The following is a 24,063-nucleotide window of genomic DNA, read 5'->3' on the forward strand; positions in this document are numbered from 1 at the left end:
CCATACAAAATTGTTCGAAACCTTATTGTTGATTTACAGTATTTCATGATTCACGCTCACAAGGAAGGAATACAGCCACCATACACATACACACACACACACACACACACACACACACACACACACACACACACACACACACACACACACACACACACACACACACACACACACAAACACACACACAAAGGTTAATGATTTATGGAAACTCCTAGAAGTTAATGATTAGTGTGTATTGTAACACACCTCACCCTCCTCTCCCCATCCCTGCCTGACCGTACAGTCCAGTATATATACAGGTGTATCTTCCAGAGGGGTTCCTCTACAGTTTGGGTTACTACTGCAACAGAGAGAGGGAAAGAGGAAGAGATCCAACTACGCTCAAATAACCTGAGAAGGTATGAAAGCTTTTTACATAACTGGTGTTATTATATCACAAAACAATTCAGATGTCTTTATTTTCATTATGTTTACCGTTATTGTGTAATTTTAGAGTAAATGTTTTTATAGTCCTTAGAGCATATTATAAAATGGGTGCTTTGAGCCCTGAATGCTGATTGGCTGACAGCCGTGGTATATCAGACCGTATATCACGAGTATGACAAAACATTTATTTTTACTGCTCTAATTATGTTGGTAACCAGTTTATAATAGCAATAAGGCACCTCGGGGGTTTGTGGTATATGGCCAATATACCATGACTAAGGGCTGTATCCAGGCACTCCGCGTTGCGTCGTGCTTAAGAAAAGCCCTTAGCCGTGGTATATTGGCCATATACCACACCCCCTCGTGCCTTATTGCTTAAATATATATATTTTTTTAATTGTTTGTTGTGACCATATAATGTTTTTGGTTATTCATGCTTTAAAATATATGTTCTGAAAGTGTTAATTGTCTTTGGACAAAACTATATTATGTTTTTTAATTAACATATTTTCTTAATAAGTTCAGTTTTTGCTGAAGTGGAAAGATTTTCTTTATTTAACAGGCTAACAGGATAGAAACATTCATCTCTGTATGTTCCTAGGTAACATGGAATGCAGTATGTTCCTATGTAATATGAAATGCAGTATTCACCAACATTATAGGACATGCTGGGTTGTGGCCACGAGATTTAACAACTGGGGCTGGGTCAGGGATTTCCTTACAGTTGTCGATAATGCAATCCCAATTCATGATAATGATGGCAGTCTCTCTCTCTCAACCCCTCACACAGACAGATGATGTTACCGGTGCTGGGCGTGTCCTTTCTGGCCCTGGTCCTATCAGGAGGAGCCTGGGCATTTGCTCCAATCGGTGGCGGAGCCTCCACTCACGTCAGCATCACGGGAACGGCCGTTCTACAGAAAGTCACAGAGGTGTGCCGAGCCATTGCCGAGTCAGAGGGACGAGACTTCACCCCCACGGTAAGTGTGTGTGTGTGTGTGTGTGTGTGTGTGTGTGTGTGTGTGTGTGTGTGTGTGTGTGTGTGTGAGAGAGAGAGAGATAAAGGAAATAGAGTTATGTGACAGATTTCTTTTTAAATCTACTTTGCCCTCAATGGTGATTGGCTGATATCTACCCTCTAACTTCTAACCTTTCCCTTTAGGGTAACTCTGCTGAAGAGCTGGTCCAGGCCTGCCTGGGACCCAAAGCAACAGGTGAAGTGTCAGCAGCTAAGTTCAAATCTGCCCTGAACGAGATCTACGTACAGAACGGACAGGTGGACAGAGACTTTGTCAACAGGTTGGTGCTACATTGATAGAGGATGAGGTTACCTTATTATGTAAAATGCTTTGAGTGCTTGGAAATAGCACAGGAACAGCAACATACATTTATTAAATCTTTATTTAACTAGTTTTAAAAACAATTTAGTTTTCTTCTCCAGCACACGTCATATGCTGCTCTCAAACACTTTATTCCTAAGCACAGTATTGTAAAGGTTTAGGATGTGCATAACTCATACACCCTTCTTCTTGTGTATCTAATGTATGAACTATATTAACAATTAGTCATTGTCATTATTGTGACAGCCCAAGTGAACATTTCGTATATCACTCCTACAGTTGTTTTCTATGTAAAACCAATCTTTATTATAACAGCCCAGCCCATCACTTTAACTCAGAGGCGTTTGCTGAGGGCCGGCGCCTTATCACTGATGGGGTGGCCAGCATTAAGGCCAACGTACGAAAGGAAAACTTCCAGGCTGCCAGAGAGACACTGGGGAGAGTACTGCACACGCTACAGGTAAGAGAGGGGGGGGTACCACACAGTACAGGTAGCTAGATAGACACTGGGGACAGTACTGTACACAGTACATAGAGAGACACTGGGGAGAGTACTGTACACAGTACATAGAGAGACACTGGGGAGAGTACTGTACACAGTACATATATTTTCTAGTGCTCCTAAATGTTTTGTTGTGCTCCTAACTTTTATATGTTGGGAGCACCAGTATGATTAGAGCCCAGACTGCAGGTAAAGGGAGAGAGAGGGAGAGGGAGAGAGAGAGAGAGAGAGAGGGGGGGGAGTTGGAGAGGGAGAGGGAGGAGTGGGAGAGGGAGGAGTGGGAGAGAGAGAGGGGGAGAGAGAGAGGGAGAGGGAGAGAGAGGGAGAGAGAGAGAGAGGGGGGGGAGTTGGAGAGGAAGAGGGAGGAGTGGGGGGAGAGGGGAGAGAGAGAGAGAGAGAGAGAGGAGGGAGAGGGAGAGAGGAGTGGGAGGAGTGGGAGAGAGAGAGAGAGAGAGGGGGAGAGAGAGAGGGAGAGGGAGAGAGAGGGAGAGAGAGAGAGAGAGAGAGGGGGAGAGTTTGAGAGGGAGAGGGAGGAGAGGGGGAGAGGGAGAGAGAGAGAGAGAGAGAGAGGAGTGGGAGAGGGAGAGAGAGGAGTGGGAGAGGGAGAGAGAGGAGTGGAAGAGAGAGAGAGAGGAGTGGGAGAAAGAGAGGGAGAGGGAGGAGTGGGAGAGGGAGAGAGAGGAATGGGAGAGAGAGAGAGAGAGGAGTGGGAGAGGGGGTTGAAGGGAAAAGAGGGAGAAAGTCTGAACTTTCAGGAATGAAGGGAGATAAGGTAAGGAATTAAAGGATAGAGGGAGAAGGGGGGGGGGGGGGAGAAATACAACATCTATCTCACCTAATCTCTCGTTTCATATTTCATGTTGACTCAAGTGTTATCATCTGAACCAAGTTCACTTATATCTTGAGGTGTCTGTTTTACCCACTGTAATAGGGAAGTAGATAGATCATTTTTCCACAGACACAGACTTGGTATATAATACATGCTTGTGTTTTGTCAGGACTTCTACAGCCACAGTAACTGGGTGGATCTGGGATACACTGAACCCTACGCAAACCTGATCCGCCCCGATCTCCCACTAGAAAACCTGGCAGGTAGGGTGGGTTTGGGAAGGAAGGAAGGAAGGAGTGAGGGGGGGTGTTAGGGCAGGGAAGGAGGGAGGGAGGGAGGGAGGGAGGGAGGGAGGGCAGGGAGGGAAGGAGGGAGGGGGAGTGAAGGGCATGGAGGGAAGGAAGGAGGGAGGGAGGGTGGTAGGGAATGAAGGGAAGGAGGGAGGGGGGATGGTAGGGGCAGGTATGGAAGGAGGGAGGGAGGGTGGTAGGGCAGAGATGGAAGGAGGGAGAGAGAGAGGGAGGGAGGGAGGGAGGGAGGGAGGGAGGGGAGGGAGGGAGGGAGGGAGGGAGGGAGGGAGGGAGGGAGGGAGGGAGGGAGGGAGGGAGGGAGGGAGGGAGGGAGGGAGGGAGGGAGGGAGGGAGGGAGGCGTGCTTGGAATGTGAGAGAAAAAGTACGTTAGCAGATTAAAAAGGAGAGACAAAGAGAGAAATCTGCTGCCACCTCTGGCTTCGTGTGATGATGAGGTCATTAAGGGTTTACAGGAAGTCTAAAGGGCAGACAGGGAGGGACACACACACATTATCTGTTGTGGAGAAAACAGAGCGGTGTGAACCAGAATAGTCAGAGGGAATTATGGGACAGAGAAAGGACCACCAAGCCCGTTTAGGTTTTAAGAATTTGAGTGTGTGTGTGTGTGTGTGTGTGGGGGGGGGGGGTTCTCTATTTTTACTATTTTCTATAACAGTGAAGACATCAGAACTATTAAATAACACATATGGATTCATGTAGTAACCAAAAAAGTGTTAAACAAATCAAAATATATTTTATATTTGAGATTCTTCAAATAGCCACCCTTTGCCTTGATGACAGCTTTGCACACTCTTGGCATTCTCTCAACCAGCTTCATGAGGTAGTCACCTGGAATGCATTTCAATTAACAGGTGTGCCTTCTTAAAAGTTACAGAAGATAGCCCTATTTGGTAAAAGACCAAGTCCATATTATGGCAAGAACAGCTCAAATAAGCAAAGAGAAACGACAGCATCATTACTTTAATACATAAAGGTCAATCAATATGTAAAATGTCAAGAACTTTGAATGTTTCTTCAAGTGCAGTCGCAAAAACCATCAAGCGCTATGATGAAATTGGCTCTCATGAGGACCGCCACAGGAATGGAAGACCCAGAGTTACCTCTGCTGCAGAGGATAAGTTCATTAGAGATATCAGCCTCAGAAATTGCAGCCCAAATAAATGCTTCACAGAGTTCAAGTAACAGAAACATCTCAACATCAACTGTTCAGAGGGGACTGTGTGAATCAGGCCTTCATGGTCGAATTGCTGCAAAGAAACCACTACTAAAGGACACCAATAAGAAGAAGAGACCTGCTTGGCCAAGAAACACGAGCAATGAACATTAGACCGGTGGAAATTTGTCCTTTGGTCTGGAGTTCAAATTGGAGATTTTTGGTTCCAACCGCCGTGTCTTTGTGAGACGCGGAGTGGGTGAACAGATGATCTCTGCATGTGTAGTTCCCACCGTAAAGCATGGAGGAGGAGATTTTATGGTGTGGGGGTGCTTTGCTGGTGACACTGTCTGCAATTTATTTAGAATTCAAGGCACACTTAACCAGCATGGCTACGCCAGCATTCTGCAGTGATACGCCATCACATCTGGTTTGGGCTTAGTGGGACTATCATTTGTATTTCAACAGGACAATGACCCAAAACACCTCCAGGCTGTGTAAGGGCTATTTTACCAAGAAGCAGAGTGATGGAGTGCTGCTTCAGATGACCTGGCCTCCACAATCCCCCAACCTCAACCCAATTGAGATGGTTTGGGATGAGTCGGACAGCAGAGTGAAGGAAAAGCAGTCAACAAGTGCTCAGCATATGTGGGAACTCCTTCAAGACTGTTGGAAAAGCATTCCAGGTGAAGCTGGTTGAGGGAATGCCAAGAGTGTGCAAAGCTGTCATCAAGGCAAAGGGTGGCTATTTGAAGAATCTCAAATATAGAATATATTTGTTTAACACTTTTTTGGTTACTACATGATTCCATATGCGTTATTTCATAGTTTTGAAGTCTTCACTATTATTCTACAATGTAGAAAATAGTCAAAATAAAGAAAAACCCTTGAATGAGTAGGTGTGTCCAAAGTTTTGACTGGTACTGTATCTATTATTTTGAATGATAGACAGTGAACAAAATGATATAATACATTGTATAAATCAATAAAAACAAAGGCTATTAAAATACCTATTTTGTTGCTAGTATAATATGCGTCCCTCAATTTGTTGTCGTTGGTGTCACCACCTTGACAATCTCTGATGACAAAGATATTCAAGGACCTTGAGCATTCACTCCATGTGGCAAATTATTATTGGGCAGGAGTCTATATTAAAGAACATGATTAGCTAATCGTACCCTTTTATCAACTGATTCCATAGTTAACTTGGTGTTGCTCAATCCAATGTGTCACTTGCTGTTAGTCAATTTAAATGAAGGGAAATAACACTGTGAGCAAAATCATTAATCATATCACTGGTAAATCATTTTTAAAGATTTGAGCATTTGTGGCATCCATTTCAGAAAATCCTAATTTACCTAAATGTCTCATTGGTGTTACCATCATTGGTGTTACTACTGCTACAGGTGGCACAGTGTTATTATAATGGTAAAAATAATTTAAAGTTATTAAGCTGCCATATTAGTTGATTTAGAATGGGAACATGCATTTATATCAATAACAAAATATAGATAAATATATATATTTTTTTTTAATGCCACTGTACTTCAAGAACGACTCTTAAACGTTGTGTTTTGGTTCTGTAGATGTCAACACCCCGACCTGCAGGGACTGTGCCAATGGGGGGTTCTGTTCAAACTCCATCCTGCCTAACATCCTTAATGAGAAGAAACTAACCTCTGGGTACATGGGGATCTTCTCCTCAGCTAAGCCTAAAGGTACACACACAAACACATACACATAGACACACACACACTACCCTCCCCACATACCCACACACTCTGCGTATAACATAAATGTATAACACCCATCATCACCTCTTTTCCCACAGGTAAGTGTAGTCATGGCGGTGCAGCTGACCTGACCAGCTCGGAGGTTCCTCGCGGGGGCATCAGCAAGGACGAGCGTCGCTCCGACAACATGGCCCTGCACACTGCTGCCGTCACCGTGGCAACGACCGCCACCCTCCAGCTGCTGGACGACATCCGGGGAGCTGCCGGTGACAACGACTACCTACGGTATGGAGAGGGGTAGAGGGGGTGAAGGGGAGGAGAGGGTAGAGGGGGAGGGGAAGGAGAGGGTAGAGGAGGGTGAAGGGAGAAGAGGGTAGAGGGGGTGAAGGGGAGGAGAGGGTAGAGGGGGTGAAGGGGAGGAGAGGGTAGAGGGGGTGAAGGGGAGGAGAGGGTAGAGGGAGTGAATGGGAGAAGAGGCTAGAGGGGGTGAAGGGGAGGAGAGGGGTAGAGGGGGTGAAGGGGAGGAGAGGGTAGAGGGGTGAAGGGGAGGAGAGGGGTAGAAGGGGTGAAGGGGAGAGAGGGTAGAGGGGGTGAAGTGGAGGAGAGGGTAGAGGGGGTGAATGGGAGAAGAGGCTAGAGGGGGGTGAAGGGGAGGAGAGAGGGGTAGAGGGGGGTGAAGGGGAGGAGAGGGTAGAGGGGGTGAAGGGGAGGAGAGGGGTAGAGGGGGTGAAGGGGAGGAGAGGGTAGAGGGGGTGAAGGGGAGGAGAGGGTAGAGGGGGTGAAGGGGAGGAGAGGGTAGAGGTGGTGAAGGGGAGGAGAGTGGAGAGGGGGTGAAGGGGAGGAGTGGATAGAGGGGGTGAAGGGGAGGAGAGGAGAGGGGTAGAGGGGTCGGGGGGTGAAGGGGAGAGAGGGTAGAGGGGGTGAAGGGGAGGCAAGGGGTAGAGGGGGGTGAAGGGGAGGAGAGGGTAGAGGGGTGAAGGGGAGGAGAGGGTAAGGGGTGAAGGGGAGGAGAGGGGTAGAGGTGGTGAAGGGGAGGAGAGTGGAGAGGGGGTGAAGGGGAGGAGTGGATAGAGGGGGTGAAGGGGAGGAAAGGGGTAGAGGGGGTGAAGGGGAGGAGAGGGGTAGAGAGGGTGAAGGAGGAGAGAGGAGAGGGGGTAGAGGGGTACGGGGGTGAAGGGAGGAGAGGGTAGAGGGGGTGAAGGGGAGTAGAGGGGGTAGAGGGTACGGGGGGGTGAAGGGGAGGAGAGGGTAGAGGGATGAAGGGGAGTAGAGGGGTAGAAGGGGGTGAAAGGGAGGAGAGGGTGGAGTGGGTGAAATGGGGGAGAGGGTAGAGGGGGTGAAGAGAAGGATAGGGTAGAGGGGGTGAAGGGGAGGAGAGGGGTAGGGGGGTGAAGGGGAGGAGTGGGTAGAGGGGGTGAAGGGAAGGAGAGGGTAGAGGGGGTGAAGGGGAGGAGAGGGGGGAAGAGGAAATTACACTCTCTCTTTATCTCTCTCTCTCTCCCACAGCTTCATGGGCATAGCGCGTTCATCAGTGGTTGCTTTTGTGATCGACACCACAGGGAGCATGAAGGATGACATCCTTGAAGCCAAGAGAGTCGTCAATGAGATCATCGACAGCAAGAAGGGAACGCAGGATGAGCCCTCCCAGTACATCCTGGTCCCATTCAACGACCCAGGTTAGGCTGGCTTTACACTCCACCAAGCATTATCCTTAGCAGAATCTCCGAAATGCCTGTGCGGTTTGTGGTTAAGTCAGGAAGTGGTTAGTGATCAGTGTGTGTGTGTGTGTGTGTAGGGTTCGGACCCCTGATAAGAACGACAAATCCTGATGTTATGAAAAGAGAGATCGCTAAACTCACAGCTACAGGAGGAGGAGACCTCCCAGAGATGTGTCTATCAGGGCTCCAGGTACAGTGATTGACATGGCTATCTTCCAATCAGGTTTTGGATATAATCCCTATCTCTGTAGTGCACCTAACAGTAAGTAAAGACACTAAGCACTCTCTCTTTCTCTCTCTCTCTCTTTCTCTCTCTCTCTCTTTCTCTCTATTTTTCTCTCTCTCTCTCTCTCTCTTTCTCTCTCTCTCTCTCTCTTTCTCTCTCTCCCTCTCTCTCTCTTTTACTCTTTCTCTCTCTCTCTCTCTCTCTCTCTCTCTCTCTCTCTCTCTCTCTCTCTCTCTCTCTTTCTCTCTTTCTCTCTCTCTCTCTCTCTCTCTCTCTCTCTCTCTCTCTCTCTCTCTCTCTCTCTTTCTTTCTCTCTCTCTCTCTCTCTCTCTCTCTCTCTCTCTCTCTCTCTCTCTCTCTCTCTCTCTCTCTCTCTCTCTCTCTCTCTCTCTCTCTCTCTCTCTCTCTCTCTCTCTCTCTCTCTCTCTCTCTCTCTCTCTCTCTCTCTATCTCTCTCTCTCTCTCTCCAGTTGGCGCTGACCGGTGCCCCTTCGTCGTCCCACATCTATGTTTTCACAGATGCCGTTGCCAAGGACATTGCGTTGAAGGACACCATCGTGGCCCTGATCAGGAGCACCAAGTCAACCGTGAGCACTTCCTCAAACACTTCCTGTTTTAGAAGAAACCATTTCCTGCATTTCAATATCTTATTCATTAGGGCACACAGTAGCAAAACGCAGCAAAATGTTTTGCAACGGCAAACGAAAACAATAAATTCTTATTGGACAAGTTTGGGTAGTCCCTCCATGTTTTCTTCCATTTGGTGCCTAATGAATACGACCAGGCAAACCACCCGACCTCTCTCAAACACAGCTATGTCTCTCTCCAGGTGTCTTTCTTCATGACTGGTGATGGTGCTGGTGCTAGAAGGAGGAGGCGTGGGTTAGAGTCCAGGGCAGCTACATTCGAGACCTACAAGGACCTGGCGGTGGCGTCTGGTGGTCAGGCCATTGGAGTCACCAAGGAAAACCTGCCCCAGGCCACTGACGTCATCATCGACTCCTCCACCTCCGCTCTGGTGAGTCAACGATGGTGGCCATTTTGTTTTGGATCAGTAGTTGATTTAAAATCATTCAAAACTTGATCAATTTAAAAAAAACACCTGTGCTTTATAAATAATGCATTTTAGAAATGCCTAGGAGTTATACCCCTGAAAGGGGGAAATATATGGCTTCAAGTCACTTGTAAAGAGTGAGCTGGGAAGCCCCGTGCACCCCTATATTAATTCCTAGGTATCACAAATCAATCTCAGATCAGACATCAAGAGCACACAGGTCGTATAATCAACATTTAGATAAATGAATAGCATATTACTTGCTGGTACACATTATGATTCTGTATTATTATTTCGTTATTTTTAAGGCACTTTTAATTCTGTCACATAGGCATAATTGTTATGTCTATGGTTATTAAATCCTCCACATTACATCAACACAGCAACATACAGTACATCACATCTTATTTCTATCTGTTTCTTCCTCTCTCATTCTGTCTGTTTCTCCTCCTCCTCAGGTGACAGTCCTACAGCGAGAGAGGAACCCAGGCAAAGCTGAGACATTCTCCTTCCTGCTGGACGAGTCTCTGAACAACATCACCATCTACATCACCGGAAAGGCCCTCACCTTCACCCTGAAGAACCCTTCAGGTAAGAACCTCAAACACCTACACACTGATCTAAGGTCAATTTTCAGGTAAAGGTTCACCTAACTGAATAGGATGACATTTCCCCTAGACACTGATCTAAGGTCAGTTTTCAGGTAAAGGTTCACCTAACTGAATAGGATGACATTTCTCAATGGTTACAGTTGACATGTTTTGTATGTTTTAGTATGCAGCTATCCTAATGTTGTTATGGCACAATGCACATTTCAACAAGGTATCATGAATCAGGTATAGCCCAATGACAGTCTATTTGACTGTTATCCTCTTGTAATCCCATGTCATCTTCCTCGCCCCTGCAGGTGTGACCCAGAAACAGAACGAGGCCAATGGTAAACTGGGGACCGTCCAGACGGTGGGCAACCTCTTCCGGATTCGTCTGGCCTCCAACAAACAGACAGGATTATGGGAAATCAGCATGAACTCCAACCAGCCTTACACACTGAAGGTCACGGGTGAGTTACCACAGAGATACATACCCCTGTTCTGTTTAATTATTTGTGTTATGCTCATGCTAAACACTAGAGGGAGGCCATGATACATACAAAGCCCAGACCTGGGTTTAAATGATCTAATCAAATCAAATGTGTCACATGCACCGAATACAACAGGTGTAGGTGGACCTTACCGTGAAATGCTTACTTATAAGGCCTTAACCAACAATTCAGAGTTTAAAAAAGTAAGTAAGAAAACGTTTTTTAAAAACTGGTACCGAGCCAATGTGCAGTTGTAAAGGTTAGTCGGGGTAATTAAGGTCATATGTACATGTAGGTAGGGGTAAGGTGACTGTGCATAGATAATAAACAGAGTAGCAGCAGATCTGTGCAGTTTGAAATAATTAAAAATACTTTAAAATACTATTTCAAATCGATTTCAACTTTGAACCCAGATCTGAAATATATTCTGTCCATATAGAGAAGGGAGAGAATACAGCTCTCACTCCCTGGAAGACATGGGTAATGAGGACTTCCTGGTTACGGTAGCCGAGGTCCCTGCAGGGAGTTTGTGGTGCTGTTAAAGGGACAGATGTAGTCTCCTCCACTGTGTGTGTGCATCCTGGTCTCATAGACTAGACATATCATAGTAAACGTAAATCCGGGACAGTCAGATCACTATGATACGTTACGTTTGGTATGGTTACATAAGACAGAAGGTTTCTTAAGGCAAAAACAAAAGGAGAATGGATGGTTGGTCGTGGTTGACGGGAGGGTGTATAACACAAACGTCTAGCATCCCAAAGGTTGTGTGTTCGTAACTCATCACAAACAATTTTAGCAACTTTGCAACTACTTACTACTTTTTAGCTACTTTGCAACTACTTAGCTAACTCTTCCCCTAACCTTAACCCTTTTAGCTAACTATTAATTATTTTTAATTAATTTATTAATTAATATGCCATTTAGCAGACGCTTTTATCCAAAGCGACTTACAGTCATGAGTGCATACATTTTTGTGTATGGGTGGTCCCGGGGATCGAACCCACTACCTTGGCGTTACAAGCGCCGTGCTCTACCAGCTGAGCTAACTCTTCCCCTAACCTCAACACGTTTAGCTAACTCTTCCCCTAACCTTAACCCTTTTAGCTAACTCTTCCCCTAACCCTAACCTTAACCCTTTTAGCTAACGCTTCCCCTAACCTTAACCCTTTTAGCTAACTCTTCCCCTAACTTTAACCCTTTTAGCTAACGCTTCCACTAACCTTAACCCTTTTAGCTAACGCTTCCCCTAACCTTAACCCTTTTAGCTAACGCTTCCACTAACCTTAACCCTTTTAGCTAACGCTTCCCCTAACCCGAACCTTAACCCTTTTAGCTAACTCTTTCCCTAACCTTAACCCTTTTAAAATCATGTAAAAATATGTCAAAAAAGTATTTGAATCCAGGTCTGGCAGAGCCATAAAGAGAAGGGAGACAATAAAGCCCTGACTCTGTGTGTGTGTGTGTGTGTGTGTGTGTGTGTGTGTGTGTGTGTGTGTGTGTGTGTGTGTGTGTGTGTGTGTGTGTGTGTGTGTGTGTGTGTGTGTGTGTTTGTGTGTGTGTGTGTGTGTGTGTGTGTGTGTGTCTGTCTGTCTGTCTGTCCGTCTGTCTCCAGGTCAGAGTACCATTGCCTTCATTTATGACTTTGTGGAAACCTTCGAGGGACCTCACCCAGGATACGCCCTCATCTCTGGCCGTCCAAAAGCAGGTAAACACAACATCATCTTAAAATCATTATCCTATCAAGCAGGTAATCTGTTGATCACAATTAAACTAAGGCGACATCATCTACATGAATGCAGATGCCACTTCATTAAAGCCGTTAGATACAGTTTATCATTGCGCACGTCGTTTTTCTGACTGGCGACAGGTTTTGCACTCATCGCTGCATTCTCTATCACAAAGTAGGCTGGCCCTCTTTGATGTTGCGTAGGTCGAAACAATGCATTCTGTTCATTTATAAAGCCTACTTAATCAAAGTCATAAAGAGCCATGAATTGTCATTTGTAAAAACGTATCTGAACCTAGAACAGTTACATAGCCACACCCTTCAAGAGGATGTTCCTCCTCTCTCTCTTCCTCTATTTCTCTCCTTACCCCTACACTCCTCCTCCTCTCTCTCTCTCTCACTCTCTTTCCCTCCGTTCCTCCTCTCCGCTCTCCTCCTCCCAGGTATGCCTGCCATGCTGTTGGTATCAGTGTTGGGCAGAAAGGGCCCAGCCTCTGTCAAAGTGGCCGACATTGCCTTGGTGACAGCTTCAGGGTCAGTGGTCGTAGGCGGGGCCCTGGAAGACATGGGCAACGGGGACTTCCTGGTTACTGTAACCAAGGTCCCTGCGGGGGAGTTTGTGGTGCTGTTGAACGGGACAGACGTGGTTTCCTCCACCATGTTCCAGAGACAGTCCACCACTCAGATGTCCATCTCCAAGGTTACCATCAAGGTAAGTGATGATGACACACTTCCTGTTTACATTGAAAAACGGCTTTCATTTGTAAATCATGAAGGAGCCTATATTGCATATTGGGATAGAGTTCGAAAATAACCACGGTCATAGACATTCATAGATAATATCATAAAGAAAAATGTGCCTGACCATTACTCTCTAAACATGTAGTACTGTGGGCCCTACTTACACATGACAACATGGACTTTCTAAACACAGACATGTGTCAGTCCCTGTAAATGGGCCAACAAACAAACTGCACATGTTCAAAAGTGGAACTCACAACATCTCCTCAACAATTACTCTTCCTTCTTCTTCTTGTCTTCTCAGGCCGTGGTGGACAGAAGCATGGAGCCTGGTAAAGCCTTCAGCCTTCCCTTCACCGTCATGACCGACGCCACTGGAGGCACCTACAAAATCAGTGCCAGAAACGACAGAGACTTCAAGATGAACGTCCCCAACAGGTAGGGATCAGGCCTGGAATATCCTGAGACTGGTCCCAGATCTGTTTGTACCGTCTTGCCAACTCCTATGGCCATTGTCACGTGGCACATTGACCATAGGAATTGGCAATTTAAGCACAAACAAATCTGGGACCAGGTTATCTGGTCAAAATTAGCTTCTTGTCTGCTGGCAAAATGACTCAACATGACTAAATATTGTCCTCTCTTGGCATCATTTGTATTGACAATTAATGCTAACCCATTGCTGATGCTAACTTAACAGCGTCACTGTGGCCACCGGAGGAAACACCACAGGGGTACTGACCATCACGGTGCCCGCCAACACACCCTCAGGAACGGACGTCACCCTGACCATCGAGGCAGTGGCCCCCGGGGCGGTCGACTCCAACTACGCCGTCCTGCGCCTCTCTGTTGTCACCAAGGTAACTGCAGAGATACAGAGATAGATATCAATATATTATACTGAACAAAAACAAACGCAACATGCAACAATTCCAAAGAGTTACAGTTCAAATAAGGAAATCAGTCAATTTAAATAAATCATTAGGACCTAATCTATGGATTTCACATGACTGGGAATACAGATCTGTTGGTCAAGGATACCTTTAAAAAAAAATAGGGGTGTGGATCAGAAAACCAGTCATGTCTGGTGTGACCACCATTTGCCTCATGCAGCGCGACACATCTCCTTCACATAGAGTTGGTCAGGCTGTTGATTGTGGCCTGTGGAATGTTGTCCCACTCTTCTTCAATGGCTGTGTGAAGTTGCTGGATATTGGCGGAAACTGGAACACGCTGTCGTACACGTCGATCCAGAGCATCCCAAACAAGCTCAATGGGTGACATGTATGGTGAGTATGCAGCCCATGGAAGAACTGGGACATTTTCAGCTTCCAGGAATTGTGTAGAGATCCTTGTGACATGAGGCTGTGCATTATCATGCTGAAACATGAGGTGATGGTGGCGGATGAATGGGACGCCAATGGTAGATAAATGAACATTACATTCTCTGGTAACAGCTCTGGTGGACATTCCTGCAGTCAGCATGCCAATTGCACAGTCCCTCAAAACTTGAGACATCTGTGGCATTGTGTTGTGTGACAAAACTGCATATTTTAGAGTGGCCATTTATTGTCCCCAGCGCAAGGTGCACCTGTGTAATGATCATGCTGTTTAATCAGCTTCTTGATATGCCACACCTGTCAGGTGGATGGATTATCTTAGCATGGAGAAATGCTTACTAACAGGGATGCATTTTGTGCCTATTTCTGGGATCTTTTATTTCAGCTCATGAAACATGGGACCAACACTTTACATGTTGCGTTTATATTTTTGTTCAGTATAGAACCCTGTGTGTTTATTCTAATGTGACATCACAATGGGTGTAGAAATGTAAGACAGTAGAGCTATAGATAAAGATACACTAGAGAGCTGAGAGGCCTTTGTGGGCTGTCTCCACTATATGGTCTGTCTCCACTATATGGTCTGTCTCCACTATATGGTCTGTCTCCACTATATGGTCTGTCTCCACTATATGGGCTGTCTCCACTACATGGTCTGTCTCCACTACATGGTCTGTCTCCACTATATGGTCCGTCTCCACTATATGGTCTGTCTCCACTATATGGTCCGTCTCCACTATATGGGCTGTCTCCACTATATGGTCCGTCTCCACTATATGGTCCGTCTCCACTATATGGGCCGTCTCCACTATATGGTCTGTCTCCACTATATGGTCCGTCTCCACTATATGGTCTGTCTCCACTATATGGTCTGTCTCCACTATATGGTCTGTCTCCACTATATGGGCTGTCTCCACTATATGGTCTGTCTCCACTATATGGTCCGTCTCCACTATATGGTCCGTCTCCACTATATGGTCTGTCTCCACTATATGGTATGTCTCCACTATATGGTCTGTCTCCACTATATGGGCTGTCTCCACTATATGGTCCGTCTCCACTATATGGTCCGTCTCCACTATATTGGCTGTCTCCACTTCTAAATAGCCTCCTTTCCTCATCTCTTCTCCTTCATCATCATGATCACAGTCTCTCTCGCTCTCTCTACCCCCCCCCCAGGTGACAGATTTCACCCCTCCCCTGTGCGAGGTGGTCAGCGTCTCAGTGGACGACTGCCCAGCTGACCCAGCAGCCTGCAGCTCCGCTTTCTGGCAGCTCTCTGCCAACCTGACCGACGGCATCAAAGGCACCGGTATCGCCAGCCTCACACACCGCCAGGGCGTGGGCAGCCTCACCCACACGGACCTGAATCAGACGGTTGTCGCGGCAGCGTTCAACGCTTCTTGCTGCTCTTTGACAGTGGAGCTGGTGGCGTTGGACAAGGCCATGAACGTGGGCACCTGTCTATACACCAAGGTAACTTGGCATCTCAGGGGGCTGGTGAGGGGAGGATGGCTCATGACAATGGCTGAAATGGAGTGAATGGAATGGTATCAAACACATGGAAACCAGGTGTTTGATACCATTCCATCAATTCCGTTCCAGACATTACTATGAGCCCGTCCTCCCCAATCAAGGTGCCACCAGGCAAGTGTGCCTTATCTCATTTACATCATCATGGCCACTGATTTCAGAGGACTTGTGTTGGTGAAAGCAACATGGTGGAAATCTAATACCTACTGCTATTATCATCAAGGAAAGGCAGACAAGGAAACATATTTTTAAAGAGGGGCTGAACACTGATTCTGCCTGGGCTTTTCCCGTACTCATTAAGAAAAACTAAATTTGTGTCTTGGGGGGTGTGGTTCAATGTGGGTGTGTTATGTTCGCTATATCCTATCCTGACAGTAATTGTTGTTGTCCCTCTTGAGTCACAGTCCAAAACAGACCACCATACTTTGGGTGAGGAATGGTTTAGCAACCGCGTGACGTGATTGGTCAAGAATCCCATGCGCTGAGCGTTATCAAAGAGAAAGAGGCGAAGAGAGGGATAACTGGGCCCAAAATCTGTCTTCTCCATTTTTTTCGCACCCAAGCGAGGAGTTTTTGTGTTGAGGTCAATGAGTGTTGAATTTAACAGCCCGCCGTTCCGCTCTGTGGACAAATAACTCATTGTTAGGGCGGAGACATAAACGTAGTCATTATATCCATATCTCTGATGAAAGTTTAGTTTGTGATGCTAACATTAGCTCACAAATGTGACGATGTTTGAGTTGGGGGAAAAAACAAGCCTTTATAAAAAAAAAAAATTAACTGTAGTTCTTTCAACATAAAATTTGCGACGATATATTGTATATATTGTTGTGTGAACAAGTCCAACGCGGTGCATGCCAATGGTTAGTTTGGCTGTCTTTGAAATAAATGGGCGGGTTGTACTTGTAGGTTGATTCTGGTGAGCAATTGGATAGCGTGCACTGCAGCACACCGGGCGGCTGTGCTCTGGATAATTTGATTACTGCCTGCGTGATTAGACTGTGCCAGGCAGTGGTCCCATGTGGGCAGGATATTTAAATCAAAACCCAACCCTGAGATAAACTATGACAACCTCAATTCTCACAAATCTGTTTAGGACGATACTGACGTTGACCCAATTCTCCTATTTACACTTTGTAGTCAATAGGCAGGTTTCTATTGACCCAGGTTTATTCGACTAAATCAATATTGCAAACAAAAACATTGCGACATGTGTAATGGAAACGGCAGCTATAGGAGAAATGTTCTGAAGATCAACATTTTTATCTGTTCGACTGGGGTGGTGTTCTTTCGTCAAACTTTCTTTATAAATTATGGAAAGTGTTTTTCGAATGAATTATTATTGTCTAATAATTTGTAAGGTACGCGGGCACTTGATGTCACCACATAACTATAAAGCTCCACTCCATATTTAATTCTAAATGCCTACTGCTTGCTAAAGCTATTTCTCAACTATAAACAGAATGCTTCTTTGCAGGATCCTTGTCCTGACTCAATAATGACTGAATAGCTTCGCCTTGCTTGTGTCACCATACAATTACTTCAGATCTACGAGAGTGCAACTTTCACCATGGCACAGACCGTGGCGATACGTTGGCACGTGATAATAAATTAGACTATGGCAAATATCAGTCAGTTATTGCATTCTATTCTTGCTGGCCTTTGCGGGCTACCTGAGACATGAAACAGATGGGTGGAAGGGCATACATGCTGTTGCCACTTTATTAATGCACAATTTGCCAAAATGGAGAAACACTTCAACTACTTATTTTTATTAGACACTGTGGCGTTTTAGCAAAATAATGTTTTTTGTAGGTGTGACGTCATTACGTCAAGCCGTTTCTATCGACACAATAGTTAAGTGGAAACGCACCTTATCAGGCAATTATCGCATCTATTTTCTATGCAAACTTTATAAATGTGTATGTAAAAATGTATGCACACATGACTGTAAGTCGCTTTGGATAAAAGCGTCTGCTAAATGGCATTTTATTATTAAATGTCAAACTTTCTAAATGTCTACAAAAAATCTCTGGACAAGTTAATGGAAACTGAGCTAATGTTGGAATAGAAACTATATTTGGCTAATATCGATGCCACATAGGCCATTCTCATCTAGAAAAGTTGGTTTTTGAGTTCAGCTCCTCTTCAAGAGCATTGAAGCTCAGCCACACAAGTCCTCTGGTGGTCAGAGAAAGTACTACCAACACCCACAGGTTGAACTAATTTATATCTATCCATCTATCTATCTCTCCAGGTGACAGATCTCACCCCTCCACAGTGTGAGGTGGTCAGCGTCTCGTCGGTCGATTGCCCCGCTGACGCAGCAGCCTGCAACGGCTCCTTCTGGCAGCTCTCTGCCAACCTGACCGACGGTGTCAACGGCACCGGTATCGCCAATCTCACACACCGCCAGGGCGTGGGCAGTCTCACCCACACGGACCTGAAGCAGACGGTTGTCGTGGCAGCGTTCAACGCTTCGTGCTGCTCTCTGACAGTGGAGCTGGTGGCGGTGGACAAAGCCAGGAACGTGGGCACCTGTTTATACACCACCAAGGTAACCTGACATCACAGGAGGCTGGTGAGGGGAGGACGGCTCATAACAATGGCTGAAATGGAGTGAATGGTATGAAATTATGTTTTAATACATTCCATTTATGCCGTTCCAGACATTACTATGAGCCCGTCCTCCCCAATTAAGATGCCACCAGGCACCTGTGCCTGACATAGATGTAAACTAAACAACCTAATTTCCTCATCTCATTTATGTCATTATGGCCACTGATTTCAGAGGACTTGTGTTGGTGAAAGCAACATGGTGGAAATCTACTACCTACTGCTATTATCATGAAGTAAAGGCAGACAAGGAAACACATTTTTAAAGAGGGGCTGAACACTGATTCCGCCTGGTATTTCAGGTACTTATTAAGAATAACTAAATTTACATCTTGGGGGTGTGGTTCAATGTGGGTGTGTTATGTTCGCTATATCGTAGCCTGACAGTAATTGTTGTTTGTCCCTCTTGAGTCACAGTCCCAAACAGGCCACCGTACTTTGGGTGACGAATGGTTTAGCAACCGCGTGACGTGATTGTTCAAGAATCCCATGCTCTGAGCACAATCTTAGATAAAGAGGCGAATAGAGGGATAAATTAACCCAAAATATTCTCCAGCAGGTGTTGGGTTGTTTTGTTCGCGCACCATTTTGGTTAACAGAAAATGTAATGGCATATTTGCTACATGTGGCTTATTTGATCGAATAGACGTTTTGCAATGAGTAGTTTATGAGTGTACTGTTATAAGTAGGACAAGTGACATCCCGGCAACTTTCAGAAAAAACACTTTATATCGGAGTTGTGCCTGGTCGTCACTAGTTACCACAGCCACAGACTTAAACCCCGCCTATTTCTACCATTAGTCTTCTTAAAATGTGATTTTAAACCTAACCTTAAGAACACTGCTAACCTTAAATTACCAAAAAGCAAATTTTTGTTTTCATACATTTTGAAGATATACTAGCCAATTTTGACTTTGTGGTTGTGGTAACTAATGGAAACCGTTGTGCCTGTTGTTCACACGCGTATCTGCCCTCTGACCAGAATCAAATATTTCTATAACTAAACCAAGATAGACCACAGCCCATTGTGTCAAATGGGAACAAATTAGTCATAGTGGTCAGAACAAGCAAGTAGGTGGGCAGAGCCAAGCACGAGCTAGCAAGATTCTATTGGCACGTTCTAGCGTTCATTTGCATATTTTGTTAGGGAACGCCTACTCTGTGAAGTGCGCGTGTGCAATAACTCAATTCGCCTTTGCACTCCTTCTAAACAAAGCCATTTTTGACAAATCTAAATCAATATTGCAAACAAAAACATTGCAACATGTGTAATGAAAACTGAAGCAAAAGAATACATTTGCTAAAGATCATCAACATTTTTATCTATTCGACAGATGGATTTTTATTTTGTCGAACATTCTTTAAATGATGATGGAAACTGTGTTTTCTCAATAAATGACTAATACTTTTAAAGGTATGCAGGGCATGTAATTCTAAATGCTTACTGCTTTGCTAAATCTATTTTTCAACTATAAAAATAATGTTTCTTTGCAGGATCCTTGTCCTGAATTTCACCAACTCCAGAATTGCTTTGCCTTAATTTTCTGGCTGACTGGGTACAAGTTTCACCATCCAATTATTTCAGATCTACAAGACTGCAAGTTTCACCATGGCACTGACCGTGGCGACACGTTGACACATTAGAATGATTAGAATATGGCAAATATTAGTCAATTCTTGCATTCTATCCATTGTGGCTTTTGCGGGCGACATGAAACAGATAGGTGGGAGGGCATACAGGCTGTCTGCAATGTATTAATGCACAATTTCCCTAAATGGATAAGCACTTCAACTACTTTATTTTTAATCCATACTAGGGCTGTGTTCGAATACTCATACTAACCACACTAATGTACTATTTGTGACGTAAATTGAGTATGTAGTATGGTTATTGGTCACAGTATGGATGTATAGTTAGTATGCCAAAAGTTGCGATGTCATACTAAATTTGCCAAAATATGAACTATATAAGCAGTGGACACTATTTCCGTGCTTATTTATGTCATGCTTAGCTAAGTGGTATAGTCCTGTGCGTTGTCAATGGCCATTGTTAATTCTGGCTATCTACTCCGATTTCAGAGCCTCTCATCTGAGTGTGCCAGAGAGCGCAGAAAACGGATTTATGAATGCTCAACCCCCGTTGAATATGGCCGGTGTCAGTAAACTTGGGCAAAAAAAAAAACTTTATTAAATTCTTGCCAGCAGCACAGTCACCAATGCTCTGGATAACATGAAAACAGCCTAACCAGCTCTGCTAGGGCGAGTAAAATGGTCAGAGTGAGGTGTTCTCTGATTTGTGTCTGGAAGTAGCTAGCAAGTTAGCCAATGTTAGCCAGTTAGTTTGGGTGCTTGACCGCCGTTGCGAGGTCAGAACGCTCAGATCAACCCTACTCCTCGGCCAGAGCGTCCAGTGTGCGCTTTGAACGCTCTGAATTTGCAAACGCTCTGAATTTACGAACGCCCAGAGCGCACTCTGGCACTCCAGATTTAATTTAAGAACACACACGAAATCGTAAAATGTCTAGCTAGTAATTTGTTACGCTAACAAACTAGCAAGAGATTGCATAGCAACAGCATCAACTTCCGGTAGACAGGGGAAGCGCTAGTATGCTCAACTGAAAGGATACCGTTCGTTTACAGTATACTAAAATGAACTAATAGTATGTAGTAAATAATCATTAAGAATGTAGTATACAGTATGTTAGTATGGGTATTCGAACTTAGGTTGTTAGCTAAAAAGTTGTAGGTGTGACGTCATGATGGCCAGCTGTTTTTATCGTCACGAACGTTCAGTGGAAGTGCACGGTAGCAGGCATCTATTTTCATTGCACATTTTCTAAATGTCAACCAAAAATCTCTCGACAAGTTAATGGAAACATAGCAAATGTTGACACTAGAAACTGTGTATTTGACTAACATCGTTGACACATAGGCCATTTTCAACCAGGTGTAGTTGGTTTTTGAGTTCAGCTCCTCTTTAAGAGCATTCTGTCTCCGCCTTCTTATTTCTCTTGTGCTTTTTTCTAGTAATACATTGTTATTGATTATTGCATTGTTGGGTTTTGAGTTTGCAAGAAAGGCATTTTACTGTACTTGTACATGTGACATTGAAATGTGAAGCTCAGCCACACAAAACTGTGCCAGAAATAATAGCTGCGATTCTCTCTCTCTCTCTCTCTCTTTACCTCTCTCTCTCTCTCTCTCTCTCTCTTTACCTCTCTCTCTTTACCTCTCTCTCTCTCTCTCTCTCTCTCTTTACCTCTCTCTCTCTCCCTCTCTTCACCTCTCTCTCTCCTCTCCCCCCAGGTGACAGATTTCACCCCTCCCAAGTGCGAGGTGGTCAGCGTCTCGTCGGACGACTGCCCAGCTGACCCAGCAGCCTGCAGCTCCTCCTTCTGGCAGCTCTCTGCCAACCTGACCGACGGCGTCAACGGCACCGGTATCGCCAGCATCACACACCGCCAGGGCGTGGGCAGTCTCACCCACACGGACCTGAAGCAGACGGTTGTCGCGGCAGCGTTCAACGCTTCGTGCTGCTCTCTGACAGTGGAGCTGGTGGCGATGGACAAAGCCAGGAACATCGGCACCTGTCTGTTTTCCATAGTCCCCAACGCGGGACCGCCCTCCCTCGCCCTGTCCCTTCCGCTGTTGGTGTGTCTGCTTGTCTCTGCCCTCTTCACAACGTCCCTCAGAGACCTACTTATTTGATCTAATGCTGCGTTCATAATCAAGTGGGAATGTGGAAATGACCAGTTGTGAAGTGCATTCACGTGCTTTGAACTTGTTGAGAACCGCTGATTGGATAAATGTACAGCCAGCAATGCTTGAAACTAATTATAGTGTTCAAAAACCATAATAATAGATTGCTTTTTATAAATGTTTTGTTGCATGTAACTGCCGAAAATGCTGTTATCACGTTCATTTCCTTAGCAGGTGAGGTCAGAGGTCAGCATGTGGGAGAAGTTGTAGCTCAGGGATGATAGACTAGTTATTACCAGTTGGAGGGGCGTTCAAGTGGATTTTCCTATGTGGTAAATACCACCTTCCCACCTGGTTATGATAAAAGGGTAAGGCTCATGTATTGACTGTCTGCCAGAAACTGCCTCTTAAAGTTAAAGGTTACGTTCCAGGCCGACTATATCTTTGCGTGAATGCTTTGCGTGATACATCATCGACGGCGCAATTGTGCATCAGATTGCTATATGATGTGGAAAGCTGATATGTTAAACACCTATCCACATGTGAAATCTGGCAGGTGTCTGCAAAGTAGTCAGCCTGGAACATGGCCAAAGCCACCATGAAAATGAATGTCCCTTTTGTAAAAAAAAGTGCCAACAGTACTCTCTCTTGGCACTTTCTCAACATGTTATTTGCACTGTAAGATGTTTCAATTTTTGTAGCATAATCTAAATCTCTAGTTTACATCTGTCATGAATAAAAAGCTCTGCTTTCCTACTGTGTGAGTGACTCAAGTTATTTGTTTTGTTATAATTCTGAGGTATTTTGCAGCCATGTGAAACCAGCCTGATCTCACGATAGCTCACATTCTGTTTCACTTCACATATCAGTGAAACGAAACATTAGCGGTCAGTCTGCTTGACTAGGCTTGTAGTTTAGTGCTTAGGACACAGTTTAGAGTAAATAATGCATTTAGACTGCAAACATCTCACCCCTAGGGAGCAGCAGCATAATAATTAGCATCATAAAAAAATCCCCATCAGAATCCGCTTGTTTAAACTAGAGATCAGTTTTTTGCATGGTCTGCGTATCAATCCACCGCATCTGCCGATGTCGGCAATCTGCATGTGCGGTGGAAGGTGACAGCTACAGCGGTGTTCGTCAGACCAGGAGACATCCGGACGTGTGTAGCGTCCAAACGGTTTGGGCTACAAACCAATATGACACCACCATCGAAAGGTGAGACTCACAAACACAGACATTTCGGTTGTTTTGCTCTACAAAGCCCACAAGCCTTGTCAGAAGGTAACCTGGTACCAGTTTCAAAACTGAATGGAAGTATATATGAAAGTACTCTAGTGTCAAAAAAGTGGTTATGCTGCATTCACATGCCAGTCGGAACTAGGAAACTCCGAAATTTCAGACTTGCTAATTCGTTGAACGCAGCCTGTGATTAACTACAACCAGTTAGAACATTTCAGAGTTTTCTAGTTCCGACTAGCATGTGAACTCGACATCAAATATAGGTTAACAAAATACAATAATTTCCTGAGCTTTCTTATATCACTCAGATAATACCTTTTTGATGTATTTTTTTAAATATTTTGCCATGTATGAATGCTATCCAATGTGTTTCTATGGGCTAACAGCAGTAAAGCCAAATTCAATGTTTAATCAAATCATTTTAGACTATATTGTTTGATACCTACAGGGGTCCTAAAATTCCAAATCAAATAGCTACATTTTCCTTGGTATGACCGTCTAAAAACAATTCCATATGTTAGCTTACTAGAATCCCAGCCCCGGGCCCATAGACCTTATGGCGTGATTGCTGACAAATGTGGGTAATTGACAGGTGATTGTGGAGCTGAGAGGTGAACTGGGTAGTCTCCCGACCCAGGTTTTTCAATGTTTGAATACTTTTGTTTGGCATGCTTTTTTTGTATGTTATTTGTCAACATATATGAAGAAGAATAACACGAGCAGCCTTGACCGTCTGTCCTATAGGGTACACACACATCCTACACCTTCTGCACTTACTCTCACATTAAA

At 45.0% G+C, this 24,063-nt stretch overlaps 1 protein-coding gene across 1 annotated transcript; it reads left to right on the plus strand.

Moving 5' to 3' along the window:
• Positions 1–266: 266 nt before the first annotated feature.
• On the plus strand, positions 267–22,785 carry LOC121551913 (von Willebrand factor A domain-containing protein 7). The gene is made up of 20 exons (XM_045211103.1): positions 267–398; positions 1,217–1,406; positions 1,589–1,725; positions 2,082–2,226; positions 3,267–3,360; positions 6,149–6,280; positions 6,394–6,580; positions 7,802–7,971; positions 8,091–8,203; positions 8,710–8,826; positions 9,069–9,257; positions 9,752–9,884; positions 10,201–10,353; positions 11,990–12,082; positions 12,547–12,815; positions 13,149–13,282; positions 13,545–13,704; positions 15,364–15,660; positions 17,975–18,274; positions 21,640–22,785. Exons 2-20 carry the CDS (start codon positions 1,221–1,223, stop codon positions 22,039–22,041), a joined length of 3,411 nt encoding a protein of 1,136 aa, XP_045067038.1. The 5' UTR covers positions 267–398; positions 1,217–1,220; the 3' UTR covers positions 22,042–22,785.
• The last annotated feature ends 1,278 nt before the right edge of the window (positions 22,786–24,063 follow it).

The sequence above is a fragment of the Coregonus clupeaformis genome, chromosome 35, assembly GCF_020615455.1.
Source record: "Coregonus clupeaformis isolate EN_2021a chromosome 35, ASM2061545v1, whole genome shotgun sequence".
Taxonomy (NCBI): domain Eukaryota; kingdom Metazoa; phylum Chordata; class Actinopteri; order Salmoniformes; family Salmonidae; genus Coregonus; species Coregonus clupeaformis.

Bases quoted from the DNA above. Each gene is read 5' to 3' on its own strand.
- LOC121551913 (XM_045211103.1), top strand. From the start codon at position 1,221: ATGATGTTACCGGTGCTGGGCGTGTCCTTTCTGGCCCTGGTCCTATCA. The intron at 9,885-10,200 runs GTAAGAACCTCA...TCGCCCCTGCAG, and splicing joins CACCCTGAAGAACCCTTCAG to GTGTGACCCAGAAACAGAAC. The intron at 12,083-12,546 runs GTAAACACAACA...TCCTCCTCCCAG, and splicing joins CTCTGGCCGTCCAAAAGCAG to GTATGCCTGCCATGCTGTTG.